Below are 24,163 nucleotides of genomic sequence, written 5' to 3' on the forward strand. Positions count from 1 at the left end.
AGAAATTGAGTTCGTTATATAAACCTTCCCACAAAAAAGTTCTAGAAGCTCAGATGGCATTGGTAGTGAATAATAACACTTGAAAATGTAGCAGTACTCTTTCACAAAGCTCCAGGTAAAAGAAAAGGAAATACTTCCTAATAATAGCCTTGGTAACAGCTTGTCAAGTACATAACATAAATGAAAACTCAGTCAAATCTCTTTGGGAACACAGATAAAGAAAAACTTTATCTAACTTGACATAGATATAATATATGCATTGATTTTTTAAAAAAAGGACAACACATGATCATTGTGATTTTACTTCAAAATGCAAGACTGGTTTAACATATGAAAGAAATAAAGGTAATTTACTTCATAATCATTATACAGAGAAAATATTTATCATTCCAGCTGATGGAAAAATAATACAAATGTAACGTCAATTGATTATAAAATTTGTTTGAAAAATGAGAATATCATGGAATTGTTTTCATATGAGAAACTTATGATAATAAAAACCTTAAGATGAACCTCATATTGATGAAATATTGAAATATTTTCCTTGAAAATAGAAAAGGATACATATAGAACCTTTACTGTACCTTCTATTCAACATTGGAAATAAAATCCTAGCCTATAAAAATAAGTCAAGAAAAAAAATTGCATCTGGAAAGAAGAAATAAAGTGTGATTATTTACAAATGCAATCGCTGTTATATAAAAATCCAGAAGACTAGATATTTGAAATGACAGAATTAATACATAAAGTCAGAGAAATCATTGGCTATAAGACCAATATGTAAACCTCATTGTATTACTGTTTACAGCAGCAAAACTTACTAAAAATTTTCAAATAAGGAAAGCATGAGAGTGAAATACCCATGTATACAAAAGCATGAGAGTGAAATACCCATGTATCTTTAAGAACTCAATATAGAAAAATCCAAAATATAATAGGGAGAATTTAAAGAAAACCTAATTCATAGAGAGATAAAGCATGATATTGACTGGAAGAGCCAATATTGTAAAGATGACTATCTTTACAAATTACTTTGAAGATTAAATGCAATCCCAAACATAATTCCAGGATTTTTTTTTAAAACAGCTTTATTGAGGTGTAATTTACATGGCATAAAATTTATCCACTTAAAGTGTATAAATCAGTGATTTTTTTTCTTTAGTATATTCAGAGTTTACAATCAACACTAACACACTCTAGACATTTTCATTGCCCCCAGAAGAAACATAGTAACCATTAGAAGTCATTTTCCAATCCTACCTCTGCTCTATGGTAACCCTTAGTAACCAACAATCTACTCTCTGCCTCTAGAATAGGTTTCCCTCTTCTTGATATTTCTTATAAATGGACTCACACAACATGTGATCTTTTACAAAGGTTGAAGGCCATAAAAATAATGTAGAGTAAAAAAAGCCAGACACAAAAGTAATGATATCTATACTTTTTGGTGTGCATATTATATTTCAATATAATTCATTTTAAAATTTATATAATCATAATATTATTTCCATTTCATAAAAGATAAAGTTACTCAACAGCATCCAAACTCATGTTTTCTCAAGCTGATCCTTGCAATTATATGTATGTGGAAACTCACAATTGTCTGATTTAATGCCATCTGGATATAGCAGAGCACAGTTATGTTTATGAGGTGATGAGTCTGTTATACTGTAATGGAAAAAAATGCACAATTCTGTTATATCATATGAGGACAACTCACAAAACAATAGCATTTTCCATGTCACTGTAATAAAAGATATTTTGAAAATGGGTAATGATTTTTTAATATAATTTTAGTAAGAGCTTGTTATTAAGGAAATGGGCTACTCAGTAGCCCATTCTTTAATAATTATATCAACATTTTATTAACTTTCAACATCTTCCTTCATCTTTCTATAATTCAACTAAAACAAATGTTTTAATATTATTCTTAAAATTTTTATTTTTAATCTTTTCCTCCTCTATACAGTATTATTTTAAAAAACTTACTGTAGTTTGTAAGTTGAACCATTTAGCCACATCCATGGATGATCACGGCCTTTACGAAAGACTGAAATCCATGACATAATTGATAGGGACATCAGGAATTTCTAGCCAAAAATAAAGAATTTTCACTTAAATAGTCATTATGAAAGATTTTTATTAATTTTTCAAAGGCAAGTAGTGTGTTCTTTCATAGGATCCTTAGTTTTCTGAACAAAATGAGAGTGTTCGAGTCTCATCTAACACTAAAAATATATTAAAGTTGAAAGTTTTAATATTGCCAAAAACATTAACCAAGATCTGTACTTTTGATGTAAAATTAACTCAAACAGTTATGCTTAGCAGTTTCACTGTTTTTCTTAGGTTAATAAAGAAAATTCTGATTCATGTAATTCAATTGTTACCCATGTTGTCAAAACTAACATAGCAAGGCTTTAAATAAGCTTTTAGATTCTGTGACATCCATTTCTCAGGATACTGTGACTATATCAATGGATTTCTCTTCTATGTTTCTCAGAGTTTCGGTTTTAGAAGGAAATTAAGGGAATGAAATTGAGAAAATAAGTGACATGAAAGCCAAAGATCACACTATTCTTTGACTAGATCAACCCCCAATCACTCTGTTTCTGTGTTGCTGGAATCCAATGGACCAGACAAGGAGTCAGAGACTCATTTCTCTCAGCTGCGTCCTGCTAAGTACAACTGTAAACACTGGAACTAATGAAAGACACAAGTCAAGGAGAACTCTGAAAGGTGGAAAGAGAAGGGTGAAATGGTTTGCGACCCTGAGGTTAAGGAACAACTATTAGGGGCATCTTATATCTGCCACCCAACCAAAGAAAGTGAGCTAGGCCTGCTGCTTCCCAACACCCAGCCTAGCCATTCCTCCTCGGTGTTCAGGGGAATCCTGTGGGCAACACCAGGTGAGCCTTACAAGGTGATCCAGCAGGACACTTGCTAACAAGAAGCAGCCAGAGTAAATGCTTCTCCTCACCCCCACCGAGAGATACCAGAGTTGGGGGGTAGAGGTGGAGGTGGGACCAGCAAAGGGGATCCCACGACTAAAAATACTGAACCCAGGAAGCCTCTTTATCCCTGAGGGCATAAAACTCCATCTCTACACAGAGACATTGGATAGATTGGATTTTAAATGTTATATTTACATAATGAGCAGTGGAAATTTACAAACTACACATAAATGCAATAATATGGATGAATTGCAAAAATAGCATATGGGGGTGAGAGGAGACAGGAAGAAAAATGCATACTCTATGATTCCATGTATATGAAGTTCAAAAACAAGCAAAGAGATTCTATAATATCAAAAGTCAGGACAGTGGGTATACAAGGAGGGTGGAGAAGTGATGAGAGAATACAGAGGAGTGGGGCTGCTGTGAAGTGGAAACTTCTATTCCATGATCTGATATGCAATTACATGGTTCTATACATTTTGTGATCAATATGCAAAATCATGATATGTTTATTTTCCTTTATATATTGTAAAATTAAATAGCACAGTTTATTTTAGAAAATAATAGCATTTGTAGAAACATGTTTTTTTATGAAAAGCAAGAACTGGAAATTATCAAACGTGTATTAATGGTATAAACATATAAATAGAATATCATAAAGTTGTATTCTGTTTTTTAATGGAACATTAATAGTCCTTAAACTACAAATATGTACAAAAACACAAGTGAATCCTAACAAATATAATTTTGACTGAATCAAGCCTTTAACAAAGTGTTTGCAACATTTAATATCTTACCATTTCTTCTTCATTATCTATATAAAGCAGAGTAGAGTTCTTAGTAGCACAGGCTGCCACACTCTCATTCCATGTTTTTTTTTCAAAATGAATATAATAGCAATTGTTGGAATATGTAAACCACTCTTTTGGACAATGACCAGAATGACATTCTGAAGAAAGATTGTGAATTATTATCTAAAAACAATATGAATTTTAAAAAATGAAAATTAACTTACATATATGCATAGGTATAAATATATATGTGTGCATATATATAAAACATATCTATGCACCCTCAAGGCTGGTGCATATAAAACAAACCACACTCATACATTCACAGAGAAGGGTCAATCCCTCCCCCCAATTTATGTCTCCATATAAAGCAAACACACAGAAATAGCCACTCTTTACATGTCCTGAAAATAAAAAAATGAAACCTGTTTTAGAATAGCAAAGTTATTTGTCTCTTATCATATTACAGAGGGAGGAAATTTGAACCAAATGGCAACAGTGGGTATGGTGATCATATGTTTGCATAGGGAGAAACACTCCCCTATAATCATTATTTATGAATATTTGTTGCCCGATTTTGTAATTTATGTTCTACCCCAAAATCTATTCTTATTTTCACTAGCCTAAGATAGAGACAAAATACAAACTGTATTTATATCAGAACTTTGAAAATCATTATGTACCTTTCTGGAGCCTTTTTATCGGAGAGGAGTTATTCTGCTCCCGTATTACAGTAGCTACAAAATTAATCATTATAAAAGTTAATATTGATCTAAATAAATCATAATGATTGTAGTTTCTGAGTTAAAATTTGGTTTATTGCTTAGGATTAGAATAATCTGGAATAAAATTGATTTTACCAAGAAAAATTAAGTAATGAAGGTTTGGTTGAAAAAATATTTCAAAAGCCTAAAGGAACAGATCAGCACCTTGTATAGTATTTGTTTTAACCAATCTCAAGAATTAATTTGTATTTCTCAATAAGATCTTTCAATCTCCTAAAGCATGCTTTTGAGTTATGAAATCAGAATATACATATACATACTCTGTAATTATTGTGTTGTATACTTTTGACAAATTCAGAATAACCATTCCACATTTAGTCTAAACACATACATTTTAATGAGAAGCCCATTCCATAATATTATGAAGTGTTTAGAGGCACTGACCATCATTAAAGTATAAAGTTCCCTTACAATTTTTCAAAAATCTACTTACAGGGAGTAAAAACTATCATTGTTACCACACTGGACATCAAAACAAGGCAGATGATTCCCAGAACCCCAGCGATGAGCTTCTCTGGAGGTGATGGTAAATCTACAGGGAAAGAAAAGGAAACACTGAGAAAAGAGTGATGGTGACAGTTGTTTAGAAAGTTTACAAACAAGAGAACCCACATAAACAGGGAGTTATACATAAAAACTTGGACCCCAAGCCCATTTCTACCACTATAATCTTTCTCTTAGAATATACCATTGCATTTTCAGCATATATAACGCTTCATGAGTTGTTGATCAAAGACTACAAATTACAGCAATGCGAGAATAAAAGTAGTCCTCCAATTTCACATTAGAATACCATATGCAACTTTAAGTTCTCTTCCTCAAAATGAAAAATATGTGAACTTATCCCCTACTCTTTCTCCAACCTCTGTACCCCAGCTGCATATCCTAGAACAGTTCCACCATGTGACTATTAAATGTTTTACCTTTGCAGTGGTAGTTCTTGTCATTCCCTCGAAGATTCTGAGAAGTATTTTGATTTAATTCTGCATAGGTTATTTCCTGCTCAGTTATTGAAATGGAACTTTTAGTTCCCTTAGGTTTTATTTGCTGCCTCTTTGAGTTCTTGGCTACCTTCAGTTCTGCATAGGTTACTCCTTGGTTATTCATCTCTGCAGCTGAATTATATCAAACAGTGCTCTAAGTGTACTTAGGAATGAATGGTATATGAGTAAGATGAGATCCTTATACAGTAAAATGGGCGGGGTAGAGTTTAGTGCTCACTTCGCAGTAGAACAATCTTAAGGCCTGGTTCTAAATTCTTTAGAGTTTTAAACAAGTATCTCATGGTTGAATACTTTTTTTTTAAGTTATTCTACATTTGACAATATATTTTGGTTGAAATAATGAAAAGCAATAAATTAGGGAGGAATAAAGAAGTTCATAACTAATAATATCCTAGTCAGGTTCCACAGAAATATTTTAACACCATTATAATGCTTGTATTAAAATTAAAATGTTTTATTAGAAAAGAGAGATTCACCTATATTTATGATAATTTTGAAATCCAGTAATGGTTAAAGATAGAGTATTTTAAAAATGGGGAAAGAGTAATGTTGGCATGTACAACAATTTCCTACACTAAATTACATTATTTGGTGACTTACATTTATTTATTAAAAGTGTTACCAAATGGTCATTATTTTGAATGGTTGAGGAGCACTGAGAAGACATTAAAAATTGAGGAAATACTTCATGTATTGGAAAATGTTACATGATACACTAAACTTATATATAACCTAGACAATATTGAAAATAAGACAACAGAAAAAGACTAAAAAATACTTAGTTTACAAAAGTAATTGATAATTGACTTAATGGCTAAGATATGAACCCACAAAATAATAAACAAATATAAGTAATTTATGGAAGAACACTGTTAGTTCAAACTTCCAGAAAGATCCTATAGGTGTCAAAGTTAGTAAAGGTCATTTTAGTTGTATAAGTGATGGTACTTACTTATAAAAATTACTTATAAAAAATCCAGATAACATAACTTAATAATTCAGTCAATGGACACAGTAGTCAGAAAGACCTGGAAATAAATTATGGCTTTGAAACTTACAAGAGTGTGACCTTTAAAAAATGATTTAGTATCTAGTAACCTATTTTACTAATCTAAAATGGAAATAAGAATAGGTAATATACAATGCATGTAACACTGAGTATTCAACCTGACACTTATAAGTTCTCAATAAGTATCCATTTTAATTATTATTTTAGTCACAATTTCTATGTTACCATTTCTAATTCATATCAGTTAGACCCTGTTAAGTAATTTATTAAGCAGAGATGTCTTTAATTAGCATGGTACATCTTTTTTGCAGTGTTTGTTCAATTTTTTTAAAAATTCTTTCATTACTTACAATTAAGTTTAAATTAGCATTTAGGAAGCTACCTCATCCTGATTTTTATTATAAAATCAGGCTGCTTTTATTGAATCTAAGTACACGTATGAGGAATTATGTTTGGCTTTTGATATGCAAAGAATTCCTTTCCAAGAATCTATTTATAAAGGTTGAGCAAAATATATATTAACATATTATTATACAAAAAACCCACCTTCTACTGATTATAAAATCCCAAACTGATTGTTCCCTGTCATGATGTCTGTGGGTTTCACTTAATATTATATTGATTTACAAACCCAAATATGCAAGTGCGTATGCAATTGACCTACTCCCTACAGACAATAAATTGAATACTTTGAGAAATCTTCCAACATATTTCATGTTTTATGATTGCTTTTTACCCTGAATTATTTTTAAAAAACACCAATGTTCTACTTTGATTTTGTTGTATATTAATTCTACCTCACTTGCATTACATTTAACATTTGTTATTTCCCACTAAGTGAGGTGGTATAGTAGAGAGACAGGAGAGGAGGGACACATACCTTCTGTTGTCCAGAAAGTCATGCATCATTTAGTGGGGAGGTCAGGTTACTCTCATAAAAGAGGCCTGCTATAGCTGGATAATAAAAGAAGAAATTTAAAAACATAAATCTAGGACAAGAATAAACAATTTCTGTGACCTCCACAGACTACCCTGTGAAAGCTCAGAGTGAAACAAGAGTGGAAAATGTTGATTTCTCATCAATGTGTCACTTTAGGTTTGAACAGGAAATTCTCACACTTAGGCTATTTTGAAGACAGTTTACCTCATCACAAACCTCCAGAAAATAGGAGACTTTGGGCTCCAGTTGAAAGGACAAATTGATCTCTAAGTGTGTCATTTAGATTTTCCATTTTCAAATGTCTCTGAGAAATTGTTTTCATATTCTACAAGATCTGAGGAGATGGCGGCTTAGCCACCCTGCAGTTATCTTGTTTCCATCTCAATCATAAACACTGCAAACTTCAAATACCCCAAGTTTTACTTTTAAACTAGTTGCTAAATCTTGGCAGTACATACACTATTTCCTCATATCCATTATTATTTCATTTCTATTGTCATGGAAGAAATTGTAAAAGCCATAATCCCATTTTCAACAAGTATTTAAGGATATTTGTCACTAATTATCCTGAGGAATTTCTACATTCTCAACCATACTCTACCTGGCACAAAGTCCATCATTTTCAAAATACCATCTCTATTTCTCTGTCCTAGTTCTTACATTCCATTTTATTCTTATTAAATAAATAATTTAATCTGCAGATTTCCTCTGACAAAAATAAATGCCTCTTGAAAGGATAAAAAACAATATTAAACTGTATCACCATGACATAGGTGGAAATATTAAATAACTACTCATTATATCATTCATGAATTCATCCTCCAATCATGACTAGTTGTCTATATTACACTAGGAATATTTGATGTAATGATATAAACCCAAGTCAAACTATGCAGTTCAAGAAAAGGTAATTTTTAAAAATATCACCTAACCAAACAATGGGAAGGGGAGGAGAAGAAGGCTTAAACCACAAGATAAATGGCACATGCAAATGAAAATGACAAGAAAGTATGGGTAGCAATACTCATATCAGACAAAATAGACTTTAAAACAAAGTTCATAATGAAAGACAAAGGACACTATATAGTGATAAAAGGATCAATACAAGAAGAGGATATTACACTTGTTAACATGTATGCACCCAATATACTTAGGAGCATCTAAATACATAAAACAAACACTACAGACATAAAGAGAGAAATTGATGGGAATACAATAATAGTAGGAGTCTTTAATACCCCACTGACATCACTGGACAGATCTTCCAGACATAAAAAGCAATAAGGCAAAGGAGATCCTAAATGACACAATAGAACAGTTGAACTTAATTGATGTCTACAGTAGACATTACATACAAAAAATCCATAATACACACTCTTTTTTAAGTGCACATGGAATATTCTCAAGGATAGACCACATAGTAGGACACAAGACAAGCCTCAAGAAATGAAAGGGATAGAAATTATTTCAAACGTCTTTTCTGACCACAACCATATGTAACTAGAAATCAACCACAGGAAAAAAAAATGATTACATGGAGACTAAACAACATGATACTAAAAACCAATGGGTCAAAATGAAATGAAAGAGAAAATCAGAAAATACCTGGAGACAAATGACAATTAAAAGACAACCTTACAAAATCTATGAGACATAGCAAAAGCAGTTCTAAAAGGGAAGTTCACAGCAATACAGGCCTTTCTCAAGAAAGAAGAAAATCTCAAGTAAACAACCTAACCTACCACCTAAAAGAATTAGAAAAAGAGGAAAAAACAAAACCCAAAGTCAGAAGAAGGAAGGAAATAACACACATTAGAGAGGAAATAAATAAAATAGAGATAAAGAACAATAGAAAGATCAATAAAGCCAAGAACTGTTTTTCTGAAAAGATAAACAAAATTGACATACCTCTAGCCAGGCTCACCAAGAAGAAAAGAGAGAGGAGCTAAATAAAAAAAGAAAGAAAAGAAAAGATAAAGGAGAAATAACAACTGATACCAGAGAAATACAAAAAATCATAAGAAAATACTATGAACACTTAGGTCAACAAATTGGACAACCTAGAAGAAATGGACAAGTTTCTAAAAATGGTCAACCTGCCAAAACTGAGTCAAGAAGAAAGAAAATTTGAACAGAATGATCACTAGAAGTGAAAAAGAATCTGTAATTTTTTTAAAAACTCCCTGTAAACAAAAGTCCAGGTCTGGGTGGCTTCACTGGGGAATTTTACCAAATATACAAAGAACTTATACCACTCCTTCTCAAAGTATTCCAAAAGACTGAAGAGGAGGGAACTCTCCCAAAGTCATTCTAGGAAGCCACCAACATCCTGATATCAAAATCAGACAAAGATATTACAAAAAAAAGAAAAGTACAGGCCAATAACTTTGATGAATATGGATGCAAAATTCCTCACAAAATATTGGTAAACTGAATGCAACAATACATAAAAAGGATCATATGCCATGATCAAGTTAGATTCATTCCAGGGTTGCAAGAATGGTTCAACAAATACAAATCAATCAATGTGATATGCCACATAAACAAAAGAAAAGACAACAACCACTGATCATCTTGATAGATGCAGAAAAAGCATTTAATAAAATTCATGATAAAAACTTTCACCAAAGTGGGTATGGAGGGACTATACCTCAACATAATAAAAGCCATGTATGACAAACCCATAGTTAATATAATACTCAACATTGAAAAACTGAAAGCCTTCCAGCTAAAATCTGGAAGAAGACAAGGATGCCCATTCTCACCAGTTCTGTTCAACATAGTATCAGAAGTCCTAGCCATGGCAATCAGACAAGAAAAATAAATAAAATGTATCCAAATTGGAAGGGAAGAGGCAAAATTGTCACTATATGCAGATGACATGATACTATGTATGTAGAAAACGCTAATGACTCCAACACAAAAACCACTAGAACCAATAAACAAATTCAGCAAAGTAGCAAGATACAAAATTAATACACAGAAGTCTGTTGCATTTCTTTGCACTAACAATAAAATATCAGAAAGGGAATGTAAAAAAAAAAAATCCTGTTTAAAATCGCATCCAGGGCTTCCCTGGTGGCACAGTGGTTGAGAGTCCGCCTGCCGATGCAGGGGACACTGGTTCGTGTCCCAGTCCGGGAAGATCCCACATGCTGCAGAGCGGCTGGGCCCGTGAGCCATGGCCACTGAGCCTGCGCGTCCGGAGCCTGTGCTCCGCAACGGGAGAGGCCACAACAGTGAGAGGCCTGCATACCATAAAAAAATATATAAATAAATAAATAAATAAATTTTGTAGGAAAATCATAGATATGAAACAATGTAAAATTGTTGCAGGCTGGAATTAAAGTTATATAGTAGGTAATCTGGTGTAAGAACCTCCAGGGAAGATTCTAGTTTGAAAAATAATCTAATAATGACATAATATTTTGTTATTCAAAGCATGCATGAAAAACTACAAAGGAAGTTTCATGCAACTGCTAATTTGTAGTTTACCTCCTCCACAAAATACCTATCAGGAAGTGAAAAATAGTGCTTTAATATGACATGACCTTTGGTATTTTGAAAATTATTTCATAAATTACAGACTTTTTGATTTAAAATGTATAAGAAAAATATTTAATGACTGCTTAATAAGAGTATTCCTATAACAAGTCTGAGGCCCTAAAGGAGAAGAAAAATGAACCAAATTACATATTGTATTAGAGGTTACATGGAACAAAAATACCATAGGATACAGAGAAAAGTATGTAGTTTTGTCAGAATAGAAATTGTATTTTTGGCTTTACTGGTTAAATTATAATAGATAATTCTTAGTAGTTGGTAACTACTTAGTGGTAGTTGATATCACCACCCATAGCAGGGAGTTTACATTTTGTTTTTATAGCATGTAATATAGTTTAGTACAGTCTGTTGTGTTACAGTAAATAACTGTATAGTTTGGAAAACTTCAGTGGTCACCAGCTTGTAGGTAAAAAAGAAAATATCTTATTATAAATTTCCAAATTTGTCTCTGTTGTTAGTTTGTACCTGATGACTGAGAACCTTAGTATGGATACCACCTCCCTCAAGCCTCTCCCACTTACTTATGAGTCTAACGTTCATTTGCCCTCTTCTCATTGTTGCGTGTGTCCTCCCGGGTAACCTTGTTATTGACCAGTGATGATGAATCACATTCTTCTGATCCATCAGTGTCCATGTGCACCATCCTCTTACCTCCCGGCCACTCAATTGCTCTGCTTCACCATCTCCATGTGACTTCTCCACTCTACCTCAGCCAACCCCTCCCATGAGAAAACCTTGCTTCTTGTCGTACCTTTAAATGTTTCATCTCAAAAATGTCTTATTAAAACTTCCCACCCTCCACAAACACACTAACTTTTCTAGATTGCTCATTTATCTCTTTCCAACATGAAAGTGTTTCGATCTCACTAGCATCTCTAGTCTTGTCTCCAGCTCGACTTTGTTCTAATCTATCAGTCTGCCTCTTACTTCACCTTCCTCCATGTCCACCTTGATTCCATAATATGTTTCTCTTCTGCCAATCACTGACCTCCTTGAACTTTTTTTGGTCCCACTTCTGCAATAAAATCATTATCTTATATGGTATAAATCATCTGTTTCTCTTTGTCAATGCCTGAGAAGCCAAGTGCTTTGAGATCACATCAGATTTTCTGCACTATAAATTCATTGTCACCAACATGAAATTGCTTTAACACTGCTGGGAGTCCTGTTACTTTTTTCAGGTCACCATTCTTTCACATTCTCTGAAACCAGTTTTATCACACTTTCTCCATTCTTCGCAAATCTCTGTCTCTTCCTCACCCACTCTTGTTCTCAGAAGATGACCTATATCACAGAAAAATAAAAGCCACCAGATTATCAGACTGAACATCTCTCACGTTGCTCCCTATATATGCGTGCATCTTATCTTCTCTCCTGTTCAACAGAGGTGTTCTTCCTCTTCAGTAAAGCCAATTTCAACTGTATTTGAGTCTATCCACTCCTATCACCGGAGAATCATACACTATTTATCACTCCTCTTTCCTTTTGGATATTCAATGTCTTCTTAGTGGTTTCCTTCTCACCAGCTTAAAATTACATGCAATTTTTAACCTTACTAGACCTCAAATCCCAATATAACTTCTATCTTCACTCTCTATCACTCTTAAAAAAGAAAAATTCTCAGAGTGCCATTGCATTTCATCTCTATTTCTTATCTTTTATTCTCACTACTCAAGCCGTTGCATCCTGGCTCCTGCCCCAGTGATTCCTTGGCATCAGCACACCTTTAGATCATAAGTGATCTCTGCTTCACTAAATGGATCCTTTTATTTCCCTTTTAGATGAGCTTTTAATAGCATTCAACACCATTTACCACTCCCTTCTTTTTGAACATTTCTTCTTAATTCTGTATTTTCTTGGTCTCTTTAGCCACAATCATTGTTTCAATGATTTCTTATAACAAGTGTTTATACATGTGTATGTGCTGAAAAGATTTTTCCTTTAGGTTTCAGCTCACTTGTCTCCTTGTCAATTAACATCTCCTCTTAGTGCCCCAAATATTAACAACTAAAACTCAACACCTCAAAAATGAAAACAAAGTAAACAAGATCATCATCACAAATGCATTCCTATATTAGTAAAGGTCACCATTTTCTTTTTTTTTTTTTTTTTTTTCTGTACGCGGGCCTCTCACTGTTGTGGCCTCTCCCGTTGAGGAGCACAGGCTCCGGACATGCAGGTTCAGCGGCCATGGCTCACAGGCCCAGCCGCTCCGTGGCATGTGGGATCTTCCCGGACCGGGGCATGGACCCGTGTCCCCTGCATCGGCAGGCGGACTCCCAACCACTGTGCCACCAGGGAAGCCCACCATTTTTTAACCTGTTGAAGGAGTAAGAAATCTGGAGTTCTCCTACTTATTATCTCATTCTCTGTATATCTCTGTCAATTACAAGACTTGGCCTATTTTAAATAATACATTATTCTCAGACTGGCTGCCTCTGCTCTGCCTTGCCTTTGCAGCTCCGTGTGATACTACACTGCTTTCTATCTTTATGCTCTTGCCACATCATTCTTCTTTAACTGAATGAGCCATTCTTCCTAACATCACCAGGTCTTTACACATCCTAACGTCCTTGCCTGAAACACTCTCTCCCTCTTTTCTTTACCTAAGTAACTGTAGGAATTCAGTTTGTAAAATACTTATTCCAATCTGCACTCCCTTAGAGATCTTCAGGGAACTCCTACACTAGCTCAGTTACCTCTATGATATTTCTCATAGCACCATGCAGATAACTTACCTTTTTCTAGGCAATAATCAACACTGCAATTTAAAAATAATTTCTGTAGTTATTTGACTGATATATGTTTTCTCCACCAATTCTAATTTCCACAAGGATATGTCTATTATTGTTTATCATTTTAGGACTTGACATATCGTAGACACCCAAACATGTTACTTAAATGGGTGAATCAGACAGTAAATTATAGAACACTCAATAAATTGTGTTTAAACAACTGGATATACTTTTGGGGAAATTAACCTTAACTCCCTATGTCAGGCAAATGAAATACTAAACGTAAGTAATATGTATAAGGGAATGAAACACAGAAATTGTATTTTTAATCTTTGAGTAAGGCCAAGAAAAATAGAAAATAAAGACAACTTTTTTAAAATAATATATTTGGTCAGAAAAAAGAAAAAACAGAATATTTTAATTTATATAACACCCTTTATTTATTAAAATATGAAAACTACATAACCTATGTATATTGTATAACACACATATATAACATGTGATAAAGTCTGATGAAAATATAATCAGTTTCATCTTAGAATGGTTAATTAGGAGTTTCTCCCACCATAGACAACACCAGTTCGGTTTTTAAACAATAAGCTTGCTATTTTTTATATCCAGTTTTCTCAGAAACAGAGCCAAAAAGACATGAAATACTAATCTAAAATAATGAGCACTAGCCATGCAGAAGGAAAGCAGAGCTGGGACCAGGGCTAGGGTAGGGAAGGGAAAAGGTGGGTAAGGGTGCAAGGGTGTGGTTGCAGATGAAGGAGGGGCCATAAGAGCTGGAGCCTAGGATTAGGAGATGGGGAGCAGTGATGCCACCCAGCCACGTTTTCTCCTGCGGCAGAATCTACCCTGCCTTCTTCTACTCCTCTTCCTCAGCTGGTCAGTGGGGGGCTGAGGTGGGTAGAATCCAGCCGTCAGAGATCTTAAGAGAAAAACCCAAGATAGAAAAGCATCGGTAAAATTTAAATAAGAAGGGGAGTTAGTCAAGGCAAATGATCTAAGAGCATAAACAGATATTGAAATTTAATTTGGGTTCAGAGAGTAGAAGAATTTTGGTGACCTATTAAGAGCAAGTTTATTTGAATGTCAGAAAAGAAAGTTTGAGCAGGACACTGAATTGGAGAAGAGAAGGCACAGGCAGGTGCTGAGTTAGATTCAGTACAATCAGGTGCTAGGAGATTTTAGATTTTACCCATAAAACATTTTTTCAATTTTTTACCTCTTCTCCATCTATGTTATTTTTCTTATCTGAGATATTATTTACAGGGTCTTCCCATCTCTTTTATTTCAGTTGTTGGCTTAAATTGCCATAAGTACAAGTTCAATCATGCTGCTTTCCAATGTGTTCAGTTGGTGACTCCCTGCTTCAATGCCTTTTTGAAGCACTTGTATAAAGTTGGATGGGTAATAAATCCTTGATCCTAAATCAGGGCTTGAAAGTTTGAGAGGCAGCCTTTGTGATGTACACTTTGGACACATATCAGAAGCCACCGTTATTTAAATTTCCATCCTTTCCTAATATGTGTGAGGTTTGATAGCAACACTGGTCTCTCTTTTTAAAAAATATGCTCTCCAAACTTAATTATAACCTTAAATTTGGTTAAGGAATATGTACTACATATAACTCAGATGAAAAGATTGAGAGAAAGAGATAAAGTATATTTGGTATAATCTGTTAGGACATTGCAGTACTAAATTATGTCTGTATAATATCTCCAATACAGTTCCTATTAATACTCCATTAAAATAACCGTAGGGCTTCCCTGGTGGCGCAGTGGTTGAGAGTCCGCCTGCCGATGCAGGGGACACGGGTTCGTGCCCCGGTCTGGGAGGATCCCACATGCTGTGGAGCGGCTGGCCCCGTGAGCCATGGCCGCTGAGCCTGCACGTCCAGAGCCTGTGCTCCTCAACGGGAGAGGCCACAACAGTTAGAGGCCTGCGTACCGCAAAAAAAAAAAAAAAACAAAACAGAAATAACTGTAGAGAAATCAGGAAAATGCAGAGAACTAATTACTAATATGGACAGTCAGTACTGCCATCCTTTCCCCTCTACCAAACATTCAGCTGCTACAGTGAGAGTGTCATATAAGAGAAACACATCATTTCCCCATTCTCAGCATCAGACCTGTGCTCGGAGAATTTGCCCAGGGAGAGAAAAAGGCCATAGAATAAAATTCCAGATTCCTCCTCCAAGGAATTGAGGGCTGTGGGAGATAGGGTAAATGGCCCCCAAAGATGTCCACATCCTTATCCCTGGAAATTGTGAATACATCACCTTATATGTCATGTCCCAAGGGAAGCATTTAATTGCCTAAACCTATTTCACATGCCAGGATTCAGAGAGAGAGATTTCCCACACATTCTTATCTTCCTTGGTGAAATTCAAAAGATATTTAATAATTAAAGTCAAACAGTGCATTGCATTCCCCTGGTCTCCATTATTGCTTCAGTGCCTGCTGATGAATCTTGGTGAAACTTGGGTCTTTACAAAAACTATCGAATTTGAATTATTCTTTGCATTGGCTCTAAAGCTATGAGAATACAATATTCATACCATCAATAGCCATCCTGTGACCTCAAGTAGGCAATCTATCTCATAGTGAGGTCAGTCAATATCATATAAGAGATTTTAAGTAATTTTTAAATTTGGGGAAAATTTTTCGTGACAGGCTGAACTTTCAGAGCTTCACTATTGGTGATGATTATTTTAAAATAAATGTAGATTATTTTAAAAGCATAGAGCATTATCTCAAAACCAACTTCTTGTCCAGTTTTAAATCCTCTAGATCTTAACTTTTTTTTCTATTTCATATGAGTTAGCGAATGAGAAACTTGAAATGTGAACTTTCCCTCATCTTTACCATTGCCCTATGGATACTTTCTGAATACGACCACTCAAAACTGATATGAATAAAATTACTAATTTCCCTGTAGTGGATTTCTCCTCTGCAAATAAAACAACATCAGATTAAAGGCAATTTCAGGGCATGTGCAGCTTGAAATCTTTCAAAACATTGCCACTACAACTGGATGAAATAAATCTGACTTCTCTCGTACCTTTACAAATTACTTGCCATTTCTTCTTTAAAATAAAATCTGTTCAGCACTCAGACAAAATCTGAACAAATGAAAGTTAAGATAAGAACCATAACCTAGTTTTTAATTTTGAATTTAAAAATCAAGACAATAATAACTCTTCTTCTTAATTTAAAGCCGTAAGAAAAATCTTTAGTGCAAAATTCTTCATTGTGGGGTCTGGTTTGTGTCTTCTTAGAAATAGAACAGCAGGCTCTTTATATAAGATTTATCTTCTTGTAAATAGATTGTAAAGGTCCATTTAAAAATATTTGTCTGCAGTCAATTGGCAAAAAATACTTCTACCATGTTCTTGGGGTAAGTAATTCAAACCTCTTACCAGTCCTAAAGATAGCATTGTGACATTACATCTATGGATACTACTGCCAACCTAAAAGAACACTAATTCCCATGTATACTGTTGAGAATATATAACAGTGTAAGAGAATAAATTTGTATAATCAAATTTTTTCTTCTGTGAGTGGATGACAAATTAATATCTTTGTGCTTTGTAAAGTTATGAATCAACAGACTCATGCGAAAAAATTCCTCAAATATAAGATTTAAGTATAAAATGTTTTGTGTTCAGTGTGTATATCAATTCTTGGAAAAGTTATTAAAAACAAAAGTCACCTGAGAATGGTCAGATAAAGTGTGACCTCCTTTAAAATATCTAATACTTTATGTAAGCTAATATTATATAATACTTCTCCTCCTCGTTACTTTCTTTCTTGAGAGCTGGGCAACAGATAACTTGCTTTTAATTCATAGATCACTCAAGGATCCTCGTTCACAATTTGACTTTATTTAAATGATGAGGTCCTGGACTTCAAGGTGAGTGCATTTTGAATGTGGGAAGGATGTGAATTGTGTGCACAGGGTGGACTCTTATACATTGTGTTTCCAAAGTTAGCCACAAAAATATCTCCCTTTCTCATGTGTTCTCTGCTATGTATCCATGCTTTCCCTTCTTCATAATGTGTAGTTTATTTCCCTTCTGCTTGAGCTGGTCTTATGGTTTGCATTAACCAATACCAAAGCATTAAACTATTTAAATCTTGAACTACCTACACAATAGAAAAATAAAGACATTTCTGTGACTATATTGGTTTAGAAGTCCACTGACTAAAAGGGATGTTAGGTGACCAACAGATTAAACCTTCCTCAACCCCATCTCCTTCTCAAGTCATTGCCCCCATCTCTCCATACAGCTAAACATCTCAAAAAAAAGTTATTTAAACTTCCTTTCTCCATTTCTCGCTGCCTACTTTATAAACCATTGCAATCTAACTTTCATTCTTTTATCACCTATTAAAAGTGCTGAAACCAAAACCAAAAATGATACCCTTATAACTAAATCTAATGGACATCCTTTAGCATTAATCATATTTATCACTCCACCATTCTTGAAATATTGCCTTCCATTGGTTTATAAGACATCACTGTTTCTCATTTTTTTCTTTTATACGACTGTATAACAATACATCCTGCTGTGTCTCCATTTACCCACTGCCTGCTTTATAAACCATTGCAATCTAACTTTCAACCTCTTATCACCTATTAAAAGTGCTAAAACCAAAACCACAAATGATATCCTTGTAACTAAATCTAACGGACATTCTTTAACATTAATCATATTGATCACTCCCTCATTCTTGAAATATTGTCTCCCTTTGATTTATAAGACATCACTGTTTCTCATTTTTTTCTTTTATAGGCTGTATAACAATACATCCTGCTGTGTCTCCATTTACCATTATATGTAATTTCAATATCGATGCTGCTCAGATTCGGTGCTAGATCTCCTCCTCCAGTCACTGTCCTACTTGACAAATCCTTACTAATAATGGGAAATTGTCAGTTATATTTTGCTGACTGTATTTTTGTACTGCATTGTATTTAAATTGTATCATACTTCTGCACCATGTCACCAAAGCAGTTATCAGTTTAGTTGCAAAAACAAATATCCAGGTGTGATCTTGACTTCTTGTCATAGAGAAATGAAAGGGAGGTATTGTAGTTAAACTGTCTTTCTTTTGGTTTCTAACCGATTAGCAAGTGATTGTTTTTTACTTCTTTCCAAATGTGCAAAACTATATACATATGAGCAAAATGAGGTCTATATGCTCAAGAAATGTTTGAGCCTACTCTCTTCCACTTTGTTGCTGTTTCCTATTTCCAGGAAATTGCTGTTGAATGTTTTTTTAAGGTGATAAGGGGAATCGATTATGATTTTGTTTAATAAAAAGTTTAATATAACATTGGCTGGGACTGGAGAAAATAAAATGCAGAAAAGAAAATGTCTTTCCCTGCCCTCCAAGTGGAGGCTTCAGCCAACTAGCTGTTCTACCATATCACTGGACCATGATTCTAAACACCTGATTCAAGTGGATTAAAAAAAAGATCCCCTTTTTATTCCACCTCCTTTTATTCAGGAGTTGTATGGTTACTGAGTATCCCTTTCTATGCAATAGGCAGTGTCTAGGCACCCTAGAATATATCTTGGTTCCTTCCAATTTAATTCATAACTATGTCTCTATTTGCTACCGTGTAACCAACATCTCTCTTTTTTATTACTGTAATATGTTTTTACTAGTCTCACTGCCTTCAGCACTAACGCTAGTTCATTCATACTCATGGCACAGTAACTGAGATCTTTCTACAACACAAGTTTAATTAAATTATTGTTCTGCTTAAAACACTTGAGTCGATTCCCACTAAGTAAAGTTTAAACTCCTTACCATGACTAAACAGTACCAAGCCGTGAATGGTTCTTAAATATTTTTTAGTCTTTTCTATATGCTTTTCAGCTGAATTGGATTCTATTTCTTCCTTATGTTCATTTATAGGGTTTTTTTCTCTACAGAAATCTCATTATCTGTAACATCAGTTCTGCCCAATTGCAACTCAGTCCTTCAGATTTGATTTCTTTATTCTGTCATGAGTGCTGTGCTGTGCCCTGATTCCCCCTTCAGGACTACAGTACTAACTCCTACAAATGCTAGGAATGCTGACACATGACAGCTTTTACATCTCAACCAAGAGACATTGTTCCCAGCTTAAGACATCTATCTCACCTAGTATCACCACCCTCTCTATAGGCCACCTGCCGCCCATATCTTGTTGATACAAGAGATTTAAAGGCCCAGCCTTCACCCTAATTTGGGATTATTCTGAAGGACATTCCCAGCCTCAGAAATCTCCATGCGGTTGGCTGCAGCTGAAGCTAGATTTATCACAGCTCATTCTGTTCGATACTGTTTTCCTTCTTTCCCACTAAGTGTTGATCCCAAGAGCACTTCTGACACAATAACCTCTGTCTCAGATAAAATTTTCCTAAGAACATAACTTCCAAAGTATTCCCCCAAAATTGAGATTTTTGGGATATATCGATATATTTTTCTAGATATAAAATCCACTAGGATTCCTCTCCTGATTCATCCTTAAATTTGAGTTGCATCTCTTACCTGTGCTCCCCAAAGAACATGTTCTTTATCTATCACTGCAATTCTACTGCAAAACTGCAAAAGCTGTATAGTCTTCTGTGTTCCCCACTATTTTGTATTGAATACAGAATCATGAAGATTTTTTATTCATGATTTTCTAAGGTTTCCAGCATAATCTCACCTGTTATTAAGTGGTATATTATGCTTTTGCTAGACGCTTCTTTGAGTAAGTATATGAGAAGATATACATATAGTCATGTGTTTCAGGTCCTGGGTTGTGGCATTAAGATGCCTAAGTTCAAATTCTGGCTCCATTACTAACAGATTCTACAGTCTTGAAAAAGTTAACCATTTCTCTCATCTATAAAATATTGCAATTTACCTTATAAGGTTATTTTGAGAGTAAAATTGATTAACATTTGTAACAGCACTTGACATGGAGTAAATTTTAAATATATGTTTGCTATTATTTACTTTTTCTTAGAATCTCTAGACTTTGTCAAGGAATATTTTTTATTTGGGGTAACTTTTGCTTGTACAGGAAAAATTAGTGCATAATTATAAGGGGCATCCATGCAATTATCAGCCAGCATACAGCTCTTCTCCTGAGAACTTCCCACCCTCCAATATATACAACTATGGCTAAGGTGACTGTATTTTTAAGGCTTAGCACTTTCTTTCTTTTTTTTTTTTAACCTCTTTATTGGCGTATAATTGCTTTACAAAGTTGTGCTACTTTCTGCTTTATAACAAAGTGAATTAGATATACACATACATATATCCCCATATCTCTTCCCTCTTGCGTCTCCCTCCCTTCCACCCTCCCTCTCCCACCCTCCCCTCCCACCCCTCTAGGTGGTCAAAAAGCACAGAGCTGATCTCCCTGTGCTATGCGGCTCCTTCCCACTAGCTATCGGGTTTACGATTGGTAGTGTATATATGTCCATTAACTCTCTCACTTCGTCCCAGCTTACCCTTACCCTTCCCGTGTCCTCAAGTCCATTCTCTAGTAGGTCTGCGTCTTTATTCCCGTCCTACCCCTAGGTTCTTCATGACCCTTTTTTTTTTTTAGATTCCATATATATGTGTTAGCATACGGTATTTGTCTTTCTCTTTCTGACCTCACTCTGTATAACAGACTCTAAGTCCATCCACCTCACTACAAATAACTCAATTTCATTTCCTTTTATGGCTGAGTAATATTCCATCATATATATGTGCCACATCTTCTTTATCCATTCATCTGATGATGGACACTTAGGTTGTTTCCATCTCCGGGCTATTGTAAACAGTGCTGCAATGAACATTGTGGTACATGACTCTTTTTGAATTATGGTTTTCTCAGGGTATATGCCCAGTGTGGGATTGCTGGGTGGTATGGTAGTGCTATTTTTAGTTTTTTAAGGAACCTCCATACTGTTCTCCAGAGTGGCTGTATCAATTTACATTCCCACCAACAGTGCAAGAGGGTTCTCTTTTCTCCACACCCTCCCCAGTATTTATTGTTTGTAGATTTCTTGATGATGGCCATTCTGACTGGTGTGAGGTGATACCTCACTGTAGTTTTGATTTGCATTTCTCTAGTGATTAGTGATGTTGAGCATCCTTTCATATGTTTGTTGGCAATCTGTATACCTTCCTTGGAGAAATGTCTATTTAGCTCTTCTGCCCATTTTTGGACTGGATTTTTTGTTTGTTTTGATACTGAGTTGCATGAGCTGCTTGGAAATTTTGGAGATTAATCCTTTGTCAGTTGCTTCATTTGCAAATATTTTCTCCCACTCTGAAGGTTGTCTTTTCATCTTGTTTATGGTTTCCTTTGCTGTGCAAAAGTTTTAAGTTTCATTAGGTCCCATTTGTTTATTTTTGTTTTTATTTCCATTTCTCTAGGAGGTGGGTCAAAAAGGTTCTTGCTGTGATTTATGTCATAGAGTGGTTCTGCCTATGTTTTCCTCTAAGACTTTTATAGTGTCTCACCTTACATTTAGGTCTTTAATCCACTTTGAGTTTATTTTTGTGTATGGGGTTAGGAAGTGTTCTAATTTCATTCTTTTACATGTAGCTGTCCGGTTTTCCCAGCACCAGTTATTGAAGAGGCTGTCTTTTCTCCATTGTATGTTCTTGCCTCCTTTATCAAAAATAAGGTGACCACATGTGTGTGGGTTTATCTCTGGGCTTTCTATCCTGTTCCATTGATCTATATTTCTGTTTTTGTGCCAGTAACATACTGTCTTGATTACTGTAGCTTTGTAGTATACTCTGAAGTCAGGGACAGTGATTCCTCCAGCTCCATTTTTCTTTCTCAAGCTTGCTTTGGCTATTCCGGGTCTTTTGTGTTTCCATACAAATTGTGCAAGTTTTTGTTCTAGTTCTGTGAAAAATGTCATTGGTAGTTTGATAGGGATTCCATTGAATCTGTAGATTACTTTAGATAGTAGAGTTATTTTCACAGTGTTGATTCTTCCAATCCAAGAACATGGTATATCTCTCCATCTGTTTGTATCATATTTAATTTCTTTCATCAGTGTCTTAGAGTTTTCTGCATACAGGTCTTTTAGCTCCTCAGGTAGGTTTATTCCTAGGAATTTTATTATTTTTGTTACAGTGGTAAATGGTAGTGTTTCCTTAATTTCTCTTTCAGGTTTTTCATCATTAGTGTATAGGAATGCAAGAGATTTTGTGCATTAATTTTGTATCCTGCTACTTTACCAAATTCATGGATTAGCTCTAGTAGTTTTCTGGTAGCATCTTTAGGATTCTCTATATATAGTCTCATGTCATCTGCAAACAGTGACAACTTGAAAGTAATGCATTTTAAATGGAAGTGGTTGCATATATGTGAAAGGGGAATTAATGGCATTAAAACTTGAAACAGCATTGGGGATAGGGGAAAACTGATCTAGATTATATTTTTCTTAAACTTATATTTTATATTGGAATATAGTTGATCAACAATGTTGTGTTAGTTTCAGGTGTACAGCGGAGTGATTGAGGTACATGTACACATGTATCTATTCTCTTTCAAATTCTTTTCCCATTTAGGTTATTACAGAGTATTGAGCAGACTTCCCTGTGCTTTACAGTAGGTCCTTGTTAGTTATCTGTTTTAAATATAGCAGTGTGTACATGTCAATCCCAAACTCCCAGTCTATCCCTTCCCCCCCACACCTCCCCCTGGTAACCATAAATTCATTCTCTAAGTCTGTGAGTCTGTTTCTCTTTTGTAAATAAGTTCATTTTTTTTAGATTCCACATATAAGCACTAGCCTTTGGCAGGAAATTTATCTCTTCTGTTATGATGAGAAGCAAGGAATTAAAGGTGTGAGTGAAATTGATATATTGAAAATCTGTTAGGAAGACTTCTGCAAGCAACTTGAGAAATAGATGACTACGTCAATTTGTTTTAATTAATTTTTTTTAATTTCTGCTTTTTGTTATTATTGATATTTCTTTGTATTTTTTACACTCTTTGTATATTATGTGGTAAACCATTTATCATTTATATTTCCCACTGTATTTGTTCTAAACGCTTATTTCCACAGGTCACAATTGTAAATGAGTAATTAGATTTTGAAATATAAAAAAAAGACTCCCAGGGCCTCCCTGGTGGCGCAAGTGGTTGAGAGTCCGCCTGCCGATGCAGGGGATACGGGTTCGTGCCCCGGTCTGGGAGGATCCCATATGCCGCGGAGCGGCTGGGCCCGTGAGCCATGGCCGCTGAGCCTGCGCGTCCGGAGCCTGCGCGTCCGGAGCCTGTGCTCCGCAACGGGGGAGGCCACAACAGTGAGAGGCCCGCATACCGCAAAAAAAAAAAAAAAAAAAAAGACTCCCAAAGACTAAGTATTTCTGAC

At 34.8% G+C, this 24,163-nt stretch overlaps 1 protein-coding gene across 1 annotated transcript; it reads right to left on the reverse strand.

Moving 5' to 3' along the window:
- Positions 1-1,547: 1,547 nt before the first annotated feature.
- On the reverse strand, positions 1,548-5,637 carry LOC132498879 (NKG2-A/NKG2-B type II integral membrane protein-like). The gene is given in 7 exon segments (XM_060113086.1): positions 1,548-1,668; positions 1,990-2,090; positions 3,752-3,903; positions 4,429-4,482; positions 4,942-4,966; positions 4,968-5,062; positions 5,454-5,637. Coding segments are annotated over 7 exon segments (732 nt in total).
- Positions 5,638-24,163: the final 18,526 nt, after the last annotated feature.

Source organism: Mesoplodon densirostris, chromosome 11 (genome assembly GCF_025265405.1).
Source record: "Mesoplodon densirostris isolate mMesDen1 chromosome 11, mMesDen1 primary haplotype, whole genome shotgun sequence".
Lineage (NCBI taxonomy): Eukaryota > Metazoa > Chordata > Mammalia > Artiodactyla > Ziphiidae > Mesoplodon > Mesoplodon densirostris.